The sequence below is a fragment of the Protomyctophum parallelum genome (genome assembly GCF_964188405.1).
Source record: "Protomyctophum parallelum genome assembly, chromosome: 12".
NCBI classification, from domain to species: Eukaryota; Metazoa; Chordata; class Actinopteri; order Myctophiformes; family Myctophidae; genus Protomyctophum; species Protomyctophum parallelum.
Window position 1 is genome coordinate 29,928,541 of NC_139712.1, and position 14,323 is coordinate 29,942,863.

General features: G+C 42.3%; 2 protein-coding genes across 2 annotated transcripts; both read left to right on the forward strand.

Annotated features, from left to right (window-relative positions):
• The first annotated feature begins 441 nt into the window (after positions 1-441).
• On the forward strand, positions 442-2,420 carry LOC310868059 (B-type lectin plumieribetin-like). The gene is made up of 3 exons (XM_083778303.1): positions 442-900; positions 1,227-1,320; positions 1,878-2,420. Exons 2-3 carry the CDS (start codon positions 1,231-1,233, stop codon positions 2,136-2,138), a joined length of 351 nt encoding a protein of 116 aa, XP_083634429.1. The 5' UTR covers positions 442-900; positions 1,227-1,230; the 3' UTR covers positions 2,139-2,420.
• A 2,240-nt stretch (positions 2,421-4,660) lies between these two features.
• Positions 4,661-6,176, forward strand: LOC310867929 (B-type lectin plumieribetin-like). Its single transcript, XM_083778099.1, has 3 exons — positions 4,661-4,725; positions 4,986-5,079; positions 5,795-6,176. Exons 1-3 carry the CDS (start codon positions 4,670-4,672, stop codon positions 6,053-6,055), a joined length of 411 nt encoding a protein of 136 aa, XP_083634225.1. The 5' UTR covers positions 4,661-4,669; the 3' UTR covers positions 6,056-6,176.
• The last annotated feature ends 8,147 nt before the right edge of the window (positions 6,177-14,323 follow it).

The following is a 14,323-nucleotide window of genomic DNA, read 5'->3' on the forward strand; positions in this document are numbered from 1 at the left end:
GCTGCTTTTGTCTTCAAGTTCCTGTGTGCAGACAGAGCTCGGGAGGGCTGTGCACTCACTGCACTGTGACTCCATGGGAACTGTGTAACAGTTCACAGAACTAGAAATCAATAGCAGTATTATCCCCCTCAGTAACGCACACACCTGCATTCACGCACACATACACATGCACTGTGCATGTACATGCACTGTACAAGTGTACATGCACTGTACATGCACATGCACCTGCACCTGCATGTACACGCACAACATGCACATTCTCGCAGACGCACGCACACACACACACACACACACACACACACACACACACACACACACACACACGCACATGCGCACGCGCACAAACAAACATGCAGTCGCATGCACATGGCCAAATGAATGGTCAAAGAAAGCATAATACTCTAATTACTGTGTGCACCAGGCAGCCAACACTCTGTTCCACTTCCATTCAAACTAGGTCTATTTTTATTGTCCAAGCAAGTTGTCTGGGGTTTAATTGGTCGTTGTGGTGGCAAGCACACAATGGCAGTGGAGAAGCCCATCAGTGGAGAAGTAAAATAAGAATAACTGCGGGAGACGACGACTGGGGAACAGGGTATCTGCTTTCATTTGTGTTTCTGGCTGCCCCTTACCTGCAAAATGCACACATTGAACCTAAAAAGGGAACTCCAGAGTCCCAAATTGAGAAAACATTGAATGTTGAATATGTCATACTTGGTTGCTCAGATCCTGTGAGGGTCTGCAACTGATGTGAATGATTGGCACAAAGTGCAAAAGGGAGTACATTCATTGACCCACCCCTCTCCATACCAGATGATAAAAACAGGGGTCTGTGGGTCTGTATCTCACTCCTTCCAGCTCTGTTGCACTCTGTCTGCCTGCAGAAATACTTCAAAGCCTGTAAGTATTGCAAACTTCTCTGTATTTATTTTTTACTGAGGAATTGAAGATTGAAGAATTCTATATAATGACATCCCCTTTTGCAATATTTTGTAATTGCTAATTGAGGTATGAATTGTGATTGATAACTTGTATGAGTCACAAATTATACTGTATGTGGTGAGATAGTTGTCTACAAACAAAAGATGATAAAAGGGCATTGATTGAATATAAAATGGTGCGAGACTAGGTTGAATTGTTCTGTTGATCTGTGATTTGTTCTCTGATGTGTTTTTTTGGTCAATTATGTGTACAATCATGCCGCAAATGTTTGTCTTTTCATTCAGAATCATGAGCAGAAACTACCTGTCCAAAAATGATGAGCTCCGCAAGGGAGACTTCCTCATTTCCAACAACCGGGAATGGAAAGCAGTCTTTCAGGTTAGTAACTTGAGATACGTTATGGATGCAGTTTTAATAAGAAAATGTGTGTATTGTTTTTAATACATGAAATGCTTACTGGTATAGTGGTCACAATGTGTTTGCTTGGTGTGGCAATGATCAGTTGATGGTAAAGTGATTTTCTTAATGGAGTGATGTGATGATAAAGTGATTTATTGGTAAAGTAATTTAAAGGGACATTTCACTTCCAAATTTCAAATCTTTGGAGTATACCGTACTACTACTCAAGCTTTTGTGAGCACCCCATTTGCTTGATTGCACGGCTCACCTTTTAGAAGGACAATATCAGTCACCAGAACCAAGGACAGGTGTTTCCGACAAATCTATCATGGGTAAAATTTAATTTGAAGTTACAAGGGGTTTGTATAAGAAGGGGGCGTGTAAGATAAAACGATAAGTGCTCACAAAACTCAGAGTAGACGATAAAATTACCCCAAACAACGTGAAATGTTCCATTAATCATGCAGTGATCTAATGGTACAGTGTTTGAACCATGCAGTGATTTAAAGACGCAGTGACTGTGTCCCTCTATACAGGAGGACGGTAACTTTGTCATCTACGGCTGGAAGCCCATGTGGTCATCAGACACGGCCGGCACTGGTGTCCACCGCCTGTGCATGCAGGCAGACTGCAACCTGGTGATGTACAACAAGGATGACAAACCCAAGTGGCACACCAACTCCAACAAGGACAAATGCAACATGTGTCGCATGCACTTGACAGATGACGGCAATCTGTTGGTGCAGAGAGAAGGCGACGACATCTGGAGTTCTGCCAAATCCCAAGGCATGAAATGAAGTCATGAAAACAGGCATTCATAAAAAATACAAACATGTGGTCATTTTGATAGTGTATTTTTACAATTTTTTTTAACAATCTCAACCACTGTGTGTGTGTGTGTGTGTGTGTGTGTGTGTGTGGGGGGGGGGGGGGGTGTATGCCTTAAACATATGCCGGAAGGCATTATATCCAAATATGTTTTATCCCAAACGAAGTGAATCTTTGTCACTATACTATAAGAACGTGTGCTCCTTTTAACATCTTGATGCAATTGATTAAAATATACAGTTGTGTCCAAATGTGGTGTAGTGTCTGTTTTTTTCTTTTCGCTGATAAATCAATAAGTCAATTAAATTAACCAATCAATCAATCAATAAATAGTCCATTGAACAGTAACACATTGTCAGAAGTGAGGGATTCTTCTCTGGTCAGTTGTCAAATAAATAAGAAGTGTGAAACTGTAGCCTGCTCTATAGCCGTGGTTATCATTTTTTTTTTAGCTCAAGACCCAAAAGAGAAATGTGATGTTTGCCCTGGATCCAGGGGCTGCACAACAAAATCAGTTAATACAGCATCACAATCATTTTAACTACTTACATATACATTTAAATGTTGGCTATTCAAAAGTAGCGGATCATCTACAAGCGAGATCTAAGATCTTGTACATCTGCTATTTATTGAGTGGTGCAACCACTCCTACAACCAGCAATGTCCGTGCGTATCTATGTAGCCGTGGTCATGAGCACGAGTATGTGACTTATAGTACCAGTAGGGGGCGCCAGAAACAGAGATAGTGCTGTGCCTGCTGCCTGCTAATGAGAGAGAGAGAGGGGAGGGGAGGGGAGGGGGGGATTGCACCACTCAGTTCACACAGGTGTGATTTCTTTTTATATTTGAAAAATATCAAAGGTTTGGAAAACCCCTTCTGGGGGTCTCTGGCACAAAACCTTTTTTGATGGGGGTCCTTGGCACAGAAACGTTTGAGAGCTACTGATTTATGCGGGTCAGCTCGAACCATGTGACTAAGTTACTGATAATTATGCCTGCAACAAATGGATATTTACGGGTCAATTTTTTTTTTCTGGTTCATTTGACACTTTCACAGTTAAACTAACGCACACTCATCCCGTCAGGTCCATTGGGCCTGGCAGTAAGCCCAGCCAAACATCCTCTTCTACAGGATGCCCAACCAACGCATTGAGATGCATGGATTTTGACAGAAAAAATAATATATATCTTTCCTTTATTAGTAGGCTAGTAGCTGAGCACAAGTGCTCATTTTCAGCAACGCCCTACACATAGAGAAACACAGACAGAGAGAGACACGTTAAAACCTGGGAGCTGACCAGTACAACCTCAGTCTTATACTGTTGGCCACTAAGCAGCTGCAGCTCCACTGGAGCAGTTGGGGGTTCAGTGCCTTGCTCAAGGGCACTTCAGCTGTGTTTTCCTGCCTGTCCGGGGAATCGAACTGGCAACCTTTCGGCACAAGGGCGCTCCTCTAACCCTTAGGCCACCGCTGCCCTGAACATATATGATGATCCATATAATTTGCATGAATTACTGTTTCCCAAAAACTATGATTTATTGTCTCCAGGAAGAGATTGTTTTACACTCCGTCCGTGTGTGTCTCCGTGTGTCTGTGTTTCCGTCCATCTGTGTACAGCTAATCTAAGCACCGACTTTTGAAAAACACATTTTTTTAATATTACTCCTCCAGATTCTGTCCCCGCAAAATCCCGCAAATCGTTACACACTATCTCTATAGCCATGTGTTCAAGCCGGATCTGTTCGATATTTCATATTCCATCCTAATTGGCTAACATTGGCTTTCAAAGTTTGCGGGATTGGCCCGTTTTGAACAAAAAGCCTCAAATCATGAACGCAGCATGCAATTTACGTGAAATCTTTCACAGACTTTCCTACTAGGCTGAGGAATATATCCCACCCTTTTCACATTGGCCTGTTATAGCGCCACCAACAGGTGGAACACATTTTTGGAACAAAATGCCTCAAATCATGAACGCAGCGTGCAATTTACGTGAAACCTTTCATGGACTTTCCTACTGCTGAGGAATATATCCCACCCTTTTCACATTGGCCTGTTATAGCACGACCAACAGGTGGACTTTTGCTAAACACATTTTTGGAACATAATGCCTCAAATCATCCAATTGCCATCCAAGACATAAGAAGAAATGGCACCCTTTTCACATTGGCCTATTATAGCGCCACCAAAAGGCCACAGCCTGACCTGCCCTGGTGGAGACCTGTGCTGAGGTGCACTTTATCTAGTTTTTATTATATTAAACCATAACATAACCCTACTTGACTAAGGAACTGAGCTTGTCTTACAGACAATTTGAACAGAGCTGAAACATACAATAAAGCAGTATTGAGTTACTGGCTGACCACATGTAGTGATTAAATGAATCGGCTACAACAAGAAAGAACTTTGTGTACTGAAGAAATTTGGCACATCATCCTCAACGCCCCACTCCCTTTTGCCCACCCCCTGTTCTATCCCAGATTACTTAAACAGAGGTCCATGGATCTGTTTCTCACTTCTTTCAGCTCTCTGCCTGGTGAAAGACTTCAAAGCATGTAAGTACTGGAAACTTTTCTGTTTAAACTGGTTCATAACTGAAGATGAAAACTCTATTATAATAATAACAAATTTGTGATTGATAACTTGATATATAAAATGATATATGGTGAGAAAATTGTCAACAGCCACAAAATTAAAAAATGGACGCTGATTGAGTATCATAATTCCAGACACAGTTTAATTGCCATAGAAAGTTCAGCAGATTTGTAAATGATGGATAAAGCCCATGCTGCAAAATGTTTGTCTTTTCATACAGAATCATGAGCAGAAACTACTTGTCCAAAAATGATGAGCTCCGCAAGGGAGACTACCTCATTTCCAACAACCGGGAATGGAAAGCAATCTTTCAGGTTAGTAACTTGATATAAGTTTTCTTTTTCTTTTTTGTATGTAAAATAGTGGTCACAATATGGGTCAAATTGGCTGTGGTCCCACTTTGTTAACGGTATACAGTAAAGTGATTTAAAGGGATATTTCACTTTCAAACATGTTTGGGGTCATTATAACGTCTACTCTGACTTTTGTGTTTCACCCCAGTTTGAAGTTTGAAGTTGCTTGATTCAGTAGATTAATTTTGATCAGACACGCCCCCTTCCTATACAAACTTGTAACTTCAAACTCCATTAGATTATATAGGAAGGGTGTCTGATGAAATTAATCTCAAATATCTAAATGCTGATAAGCGACTTAAAAACTGTCCATGGGGTGCTCACTAGCCAGAGTAGACATTAAAATGACCCCAAACCTGTTTGAAGGTGAAATAGATCTTTATTTAAATCATGCAGTGATTTAATGGTAAAGTTTCTTAATCGTGCAGTGATTTAATGGTAAAGTGATTGATTGATCGAGATTGTTTGATTGCATACTTTATTAGTCAGAAAACAGCATGTGGTACAGTCAGATATTTAGACTAAAAGGTCCTGGGACTTAATTGTTTCCATTGTGGTCCAAAAGGATAACACAAAATAAGTCCTTGGGACTTAATTGTTTCCATTGTGGTCCTACAGTATGTGATTGAAACCATGCAGTGATTTAAAGACGCAGTGACTGTGTCCCTCTATACAGGAGGACGGTAACTTTGTCATCTACGGCTGGAAGCCCATGTGGTCATCAGACACGGCCGGCTCTGATGTCCAGCGCCTGTGCATGCAGGCAGACTGCAACCTGGTCATGTACAACAAAGAGGGAGAACCCAGGTGGCAAGCCAACTGCTGCAAGGACAAGCCCAACATGTGTCGCATGCACTTGACAGACGACGGCAATCTGTTGGTGCAGAGAGAAGGCGACGACATCTGGAGTTCTGCCAAATCCCAAGGCATGAAATGAATTAAGTCATAAAAGAGTTAAACCAGCTTTCATTTATACAAACATATTAGTTTTTTTGTTTTGTTTTTTTGTGATTTTGATACAACATTAAAAAAAGCCAAATATCAACAGTTTAAATATACAGTTGTGTCCAAATGTGAATTATTGTCTCTTCATGCGTCTGTTTTTTGCAACAACAAAAACTATGCAATAGTCCATTCACTTGAGGACAAAAATTAATGATCAATGATGAATGAGCCTACACTACAGTGTAGACATATAATCCGTTCATAATTCCTAATACCATAATATGTATTAACAATGAAAATATTGTATTTCCATATTGACTTATCTGCAGTGGTGTAGTCCTCAAGTACTGTAGGCTACTAGTAAGTACAATTGTGAGGTACTTTTACTTTACTGGAGTATTCCAAATTTCAATACTACTCCACACACCTCAGGGACATGCATTTTGTAGGCCTATACCTTTTACTCCACTATAGGCTATAATTATTTGAAAACTAGTTACTTTGTAGATTTTAATTATTACAGCCGTTTCAGCCCAACTAACGTTTCGAATACATTTTGATAACTTTTGCATGTTGAGTACAGTCCTACGTTCATTTTTGGTAGCCTACTAACTTTATGTATATTTTGATCCCAATACTTTTGTACTTTTGCTCAAGTCAATTTTTGTGTTTTTGCGTTTCTACAGCCTATTGATACTTTTACCTATAAAAATGTGAGTATATACTTTACCCACCACTACTGAATGTACCATCAGTGTTTTGATCTGTGTTTGTGATTTGTGTGATACCTTATAACTTCGAGTCTCAAATGTAATCCAAATGTTACAGTGGCATGCAGGTGTTTGGCTAAACAGTCATTTTGAGTGGCAGGTGTTTAAGTGTAAAAAGAGCACCTTGTGCGGTGCGTGGAACCGCCGGCTTGATAGTGTGTGAGATTTATAGATATTTGGGCATAAATAATAGGCCTATATTAGCAGCTTTTAATACAGAATTATTGGTCGATGTCACCATGGTCCACATACTGTACGGTGTACACTGTATGAAGAAAATGAACAAACTATACAAAAAAACTAACTTTCAAAAGTGCACATTGCTGTCCAGAGGGCAAAAGGGCAGGTGTAACTATATCCCTTGTGTCCATCTGTGCACGCCCCTGGACAACTTGACATGTAACCAGCTGTAGCCAGTCAGATACTCAGATTCCCATACTACTACCTTGTATCTATCTGTGCACGCCCCTGGACAACAGTCAGATTCCCATAATGTTCATTATTTTGCACAAGGAAGACTTGAGAATCGGTAAATGAATGATGCAAACAACACTAGGCAATGAAAAATCAATTCAGAACTACAAAGGCTATTGTTCTAAACTAAATAACTATGCAAAGTAGCCTACTGGTTAAATGATTGGTTGAGAACACTAGAAGCATTTATCCTAATAATTCAAAGGTTATAAACAATGAAGAGGAACTGGGTGATGAGGCAGAGATGTTAGAGGATCAGTGAATATAAAAACTAGAGGTCGCTCAGGTCGGTGACGGTCTGTCAGTAATTGATTGGTAGAGAGATATTGAACACGTCTTTCTTATGCAGCATCACGTGCGTACATACTATCGATTAGGAAATTAAGAATGTTTTGTCATTGAAACTATAGTGAATCTTTCATCAACACAGAATGTGCAGAACTAGAAAGAGACCACTGACTGAAGGGAGTAGCTTTAGCTCCACCTAGTGGTTTGTCTCTTTTGTTAGTTTCAGGAAGCTGTCTTCTCTTTAGAAATGGTTTAATGAAATCACATAGACTAGAGTTAAGTATAGTTTAATCATTGATGAACCCTCACCATGCAGCTGCAACTGCGTTCTGAATGCTCATAGCGATGCACCGTTTGGAAGTTTGGAAAGCCTACTTTCCATAATTCAATATTACATAATCATGTTAGATGATTTTACCAATAAATTATGTTCTGTGCCAAGGAATGTGTTACAGTACAAGGTTCAAGGTTGTTTATTAGTGTCCCTGAAGGGCAAAAGGTTTTACAGCAGGCTTGAAACACATATAAATCAGTCATAATCAGTCAGACCAAAGTTATTGCTGCTGGTCGCAAGCGTGCGCTGCGCCCGGCCTACTTGCATCTTCAGAAAATAAAAGAAAAAGGTTAGGGGGGAGGCAGAATTTGGGGGGGGGGGGGGGGTAATGACAGAGAGGGAGGGGGGGAGGGGGGCAGAACATCACTTCACATTACAGTTGCATTGTGTAGGCACGGAAACTTGGCTGGGGGGCAGGGTGGGTTTTGGGTCTGGGCATCAATCAAAAAACCACTACCCTCACGCCACTCCTCAGGATTGGAGGATCTGCGTGATCGTAGGAAAAAAGGAAAGTCCAGATAGTGAGAGGTAACACAGACGGTGCGGCCTTGGTTCCCACGTGAAGGCTCCTCAGTTGATTGTGGGACCGGGGGAGGTTGGGGGGAAGGGGGGGGGGAAGGGGGGGCGTGTTCACTTTCTACTGTCTTCCCATGAGCCGATTTTCCGAATATGGCGAGAGAAGGTTATTTATCCTCATCTTCTTTCATTCCCTGTATTGCAGTCTGACGCTCCATGCTGACTTCCAGTCTCTGCTCTAGGCCATTGACTCTTTCAGAAAGTCTTTGCATGTTGATGTCCATCTTCCGTTTAAGCTCAGTCATCGCCATAGACAGGTTCCCCGTCACTTTGCACAGGTCGTTTACCATGGAGAACAGCTTGGGAGCATCGACATTCTCGACTGCCCCCCTCGAAATCTTCCGGTAGATCAGGCCGCCCAACAGGCCAGTTAGCAGCCAGCCTGCCACCATGAATCCAATTATCCAGATATCTTCGACATCTTCAATTTTCAATATGCTTAAGAGACCCCAATTCTGCTGGTAAGGGTCTCTGACATAACCAGCAGGGTAAGATTCTGATGGGCATGTTGGCTCCCCAGCCCCAGAATGTCTGTCCGGAAAAATCTTGTCGAGAGCGCTCAAAGACCAGCTAATTAGTTCCATGTTTGGTCAGAGATTTGTACGAGAGTCAAGTAGAGAGACACGAAGTGCAGAGGAAAGTGAGAGGGAGGGAGAGAGAAAAAATAATGATTGGGTTACCACAAAACACCTTCAAATGAAGAGCAAAAATAAGTCAATCAATGGTATTATGAAACCAACAACTCAGAGGCTGCAGCACCCTTTATTGTACGTTGCTCATGTATTATTGTTACATTGTTACTCAATATTATGTGGAATGCACTTCCCATTGCAGTCAGAACTGCAGCATCAATCCCAATCTTCCGCTATAGTCTGAAAACCCACCTTTTCAGACTCCATCATGGCCCATAGCACTTACCCTACCCCCTTAGATAGCATTTATGTAGACTTAGATAGCATTTGATACAGACTTATAGCATGTTATGTAGACAGCACTAGAATTGCATTGTATGTAGTCATAGCACGTCATAGTACATATATATAGCATAGTATAGTATATATATGTATAGTTTATGTATAGTTTAATTATATAGATATTCCACTGTTACTTTCTTAGCTTACGCATGTTTCATGATAAATGCTTTTTATGTGATGTATTCCCATGCTTTTTGTTCTTGCTTAATGTAAATCGCTCTGGATTAAGAGCGTCTGCTAAATGCCTGAATTGTAAATTGTAAATATTATGTAGGCCTAATGTATTATTTAAAGATTAAGTACTGTGAATTTTTTCCACCCTAAAACATGATCATCGGGTCCTGTACGTGCCCGTTGCAGTCGGCAACCGGCCTACTTGGGAACGATGCAACTTGGGAACCTAATAATATACGTTGCCATAGCACCCGTTTTTACTGTCAGCCGGTGTCCCACATGGAGATCTGTGTATGTGCCTGTGTGTGAAGACTGCAAACTGAAAAGTGTACTTGGCAATCAATTGGGCCGACTGGCAGAGCCTGATTGGTTGAGCCTCAATTGGATGTGGCAGAGGCTGGAAATTGCACAGGTGAAAGGAGTTGGCCTCATTAGGCCCACTGGCAGAGCCTGTCCAGAGCCTTTTGTGGTGGTTCTGGTTTCTGGTTCTTCGGCCTCGCGGCTGCCCCGCTCGGTCGAATCGCAGCCCCAAGGGGGGCCTCAAATTTGGTCCAGCCTGGGGGCCCTCAGCAAGGTAAATCCGGCTCTGATGCCAGCGGAGAATTGGCCAATCTGATTTATCATGAGTTGATTGCTGTTAGAAAGTTCTTGCAAAGCTTGTTGGTGTTGTCCCAATAGTCTTCCTTGGTTCTCAATAATTTTTCGTAAATCTGGTTCTGAGTCAGCTGAGTCAATAGTGGCCAGTTTGTTCTGTTAAGGTTTAGTAGGATAGGACCCAAAAGCAGAACTCAGAACCAGATGAATGCAAATTCAGGTATTTATTCACAAAACAGGTGAAAAACCGTAGAGCTCAGAGGCACAGTGACTTTACCGATTGGCAACTGAACAAACAACTTGGAGTGAAGAGCCAGGTTGTATATAAGCTGGGCTTGATGAGGAGAAGACCCCTGAGTAGTTCCACAGGGGGTAGATATGACGTCACAGCAGAGGAAGCCAGCCACACACCCATGCCAGACCATATAGGGAAAAGGAAAGAAACAGAAACACAACAGAAAAAATGCCAGCCCATGACCGCATGGACATGCTGCGCCAGCCATCTTGGCCGCCCGTCTTCGATGACCACATGGGCTTCCAGCCGTAGATGACAAAGTTGCCATCATCCTGGAGTGGAAGATAACATATATGTTATATTTTGTTATAGTAGGCCTATATATAATGCACAGTATACCTGCTGCTATGCTATTTGTGTGTAAATACTGTATTTAGATTGTGACCCCCCCCACAAAAACAAATTTCACTCCCGCTTTTTTTACCTTCTGTGATGGGACAATAAAGCTCATTATAAAATTCTGATTCATATGGTTATATATATGCTTCTCTGCACAGGTCTCATGGTGACCTGGCAAGCAATAATTACATCAAGTTTTGTGAGTTGATGAGGCTATTCTGAAATCACAAGAGGCCTGCATGAAGATAATGATTCCATATTGTTGCTGTCGGTAGAAACCTCTTGTCTCCATATTTGAACCTTTTGTTTGTTTTTGTGTGCTATTTTTGAATTTGAATCCCGAAAAACTGTTTTGGGCATATGAGGTTTCCATCCGACAGAGACGATATGCTGGGTGCACAAATTTGTTTCCCTTAGGACACATCAAAGTGATTACAATGTCATGATTTATGTTCCCATAATTCTGACCTGGAAGAGAGCCTTCCACTCGTGGTTGTTGGACATGAGGTAATCCCCCTTGCGGAGCTCATCAAACTTGGACAAACGGTTCCTGCTCATGATTCTAAAAATGGATAAAGAGCAGAACATGCACAAAGGCTTGTAATATGTAAAAACATAAAACTGGAAAATATTTGGAATGTTTGGAATGTTGGAAGGATGCAGCACATCCCTAGAACACAGAACAATACAAAATAGACCTATACAAACACAGAGTAAGTAATACTTATAAAATCAGATTCCCCACAACTGGGCAGAACATAAACTGAAGATCTATCATACATTTCTCTCCCACACAGGAGGACCGAGCATTATTCAACAGCAGACATTCTGATTCTGTACTCACCGGCTGATGCTGGAGTGTGGACTCAAGTGATGAAGATGGATCTTTGGTAAAGTGTACTCCTCTCCTGAAAACCTCTCTCTTTTATAGAACGGGAGATAACTGAAACCCTCTGACAATTTGTGAGGAATTGCATTAGTGTGTATAATTGATGATATAATTTATGACCCAGTTTCCCTTGAATCAACCGTTGTAGTATGATTTCTAGAGGAATGACGAGGGAAAGGAAAGGAAAGGAAAGGTACTATACCCAGGGTAACTGGACTAAGCTCAAGAACTTGTTTACAGCCAGGCCCTGCTCATATAACATTTCATGGTAGGGGTTCAATGCCTTGTCCAAGGGCACTTCAGCGGTGGTAATTTTAACGTGCCGGTCCGGGGATACGAACTAGCGACCTTCCGATATCAAGACCGCTCCGCAAACCGTTCGGCCACCGCTGCCCCGAGGGGCGAGATGGTTTAGGGGCGATACCTGATGCTCAGTCACTGCTGGTCACTGACACCTGACTGCAACCAGCCAGGCCATGTGGCACCGCAACACCCACATGGCTGGTGGAAAATGTACTCACATGTTTTTGCGACCACAGGTCACAAAAACAATTACTATGCAATTACTATGGAAACGGCCATTTCCTGACAGTCAGTCAGTCACTTATTATCGCCATGGATGGTCTCGTGACAACGGTGACATGACGTGACATCATCAGGGATGGAGATCACTGATGTCATAGTAAACCTGCTGTCGCAATTAAGCCCATATATGGATATCCCTGATGTCATCAATATTGGCCAGCAACTCTACATCAACCTCAAACCCTTAGATCTCCATATATGGATATATGTCAGAACCTGTTCTAACATTCCATATGTTGATCCTTCCCCATCCATCCTTCCTCTCCGATGTCTGCCTTTTGACTGATACCTGTCCATTCAAACTCTAGACGGGCACGCCCCAAAGTTATTAGTGCAGCCGCGACCGGCAGCTCGCAAAAACTAGAGTTCTCAACAGGCCCGAAACTTTAGGCCCGGCCCTACCTGGGCCCTACCTGGGCCCTCATCAAACTCTGTACACTCAAGAGAATGTCCCCGCTACCACCCTCCTGGCGGCTATTTTCTGGCTCACACATGGTATTCCCTCATACAGTCTTGTAATTGCCAAAGCGCCAGCGCTCACCCAGCAGTCTGCCGTCAACAAGGCGGATGCGTGCACGCGATCTTTTGACGCTTCACAAGGCAGAGGCAGAGTACAGCGAATTAAGTGAAAAAGAGCTCTGGACCTGTTGAGATTGGATTGGGCCCGCTATACAGGTCATTAAAACCACATATTTGACATCAGAAGATGTATCAGTGGACTTTTATAAGTCCTGAGCAGTGCCTTTCTTTGACAGTCAAGCCTCTGTCAAAATCCAAGATGTCACATTCTCCCACTCAACATTCCATTGGAAAAAGGTTTGGTGGTACTTCGGTATAATAAGGTTGAGAATCACTGCCCTATAGGACTGACCCTGAATGAGTATGATCCAATATGTGGTAGTATCCTTGCATCAAAAATCTACAGGATTTTATTGGGTATGACTATATGTCATTGTCATTGTTGTTCTAATGATTTCATGAGAATAAAGATAAAAGTAGCACCAGCAGCTATAGCCCTATATCCTTTATCCTAAATAAGGATGAGGTTAGTCCCTCAAACTGAAATAACACTGTTGTTTTGTAAATGCTGCAAAAGCATTTTTGTCTCCATGGGGCCGAAGGCATGGGCAGAGAATATGTTTTGCACTCCGTCCATCCGTCCATCCGTCCGTGTGTCCGTCCTGCCGTCTTTGAGCAGCTAATCTCCGGCACCGTTAACCCAGTCGATGCCAAATTTTGCACACACACTCCCTGGATGCCAACGATGAACCCCAGAATTTCCAGAACGGCCTGTTATAGAGCCACCAGGAGGCCGCTTTGTGCAAAACAAGTTTTTGGACAGTACACCTACAGATTTTGTCCAAACATCACACAAATTGGTACACAGTCTCTCTAGAGCCATTCAACGAATCAGGTCTTTCAGATTTCTCAGACTCCATCCTTATTGGCTAAGATTGGCTTCCAAAGTTCGCAGGAGTGCTCAGTTTCAAACAAAATGCTGCAAATCATGAACACATCGTGTGATTTCTGTGTAATTGTGCACGCACATTCCCACTAGGCTGAGGAAGAAATGCCACATGAACATTTTCAACTCAGCCTCATGGTGGTGCTATAACTGTCCGAAAAGTGTTTTACCTCTAACTGCACAGATCTGTGGATAACTTTGTATGCCAACCATAGACTGTAAAAAATATGGGTCTAACATGAACGTAAAATGAAGCCTGTCAGTCCTTGTATTGTAAATCGCCATCTTTCTAGATCCGTTTGGGCCTAGCTGGCCCATTGGCTGGCCCAGACAACGAGGCGGGACTTCCCCCCTTCTTCTTAGTTGGTTTTTATTTTGACTCGAGTGGGTGGGGAATCCGATCATAGACTGTAACGGTAGCCACGCCCCTCAGAACATACGCGACTTTATGGTCATTCTTTTAATAAATGGGACCATAATTTTCCAAAAAGAATATTATGACA

Coding starts and splice junctions, on each gene's coding strand:
- LOC310868059 (XM_083778303.1), top strand. CDS start 1,231: ATGAGCAGAAACTACCTGTCCAAAAATGATGAGCTCCGCAAGGGAGAC. Junction 1,321..1,877: donor AATGGAAAGCAGTCTTTCAG/GTTAGTAACTTG, acceptor CCCTCTATACAG/GAGGACGGTAACTTTGTCAT.
- LOC310867929 (XM_083778099.1), top strand. CDS start 4,670: ATGGATCTGTTTCTCACTTCTTTCAGCTCTCTGCCTGGTGAAAGACTT. Junction 4,726..4,985: donor GGTGAAAGACTTCAAAGCAT/GTAAGTACTGGA, acceptor CTTTTCATACAG/AATCATGAGCAGAAACTACT. Junction 5,080..5,794: donor AATGGAAAGCAATCTTTCAG/GTTAGTAACTTG, acceptor CCCTCTATACAG/GAGGACGGTAACTTTGTCAT.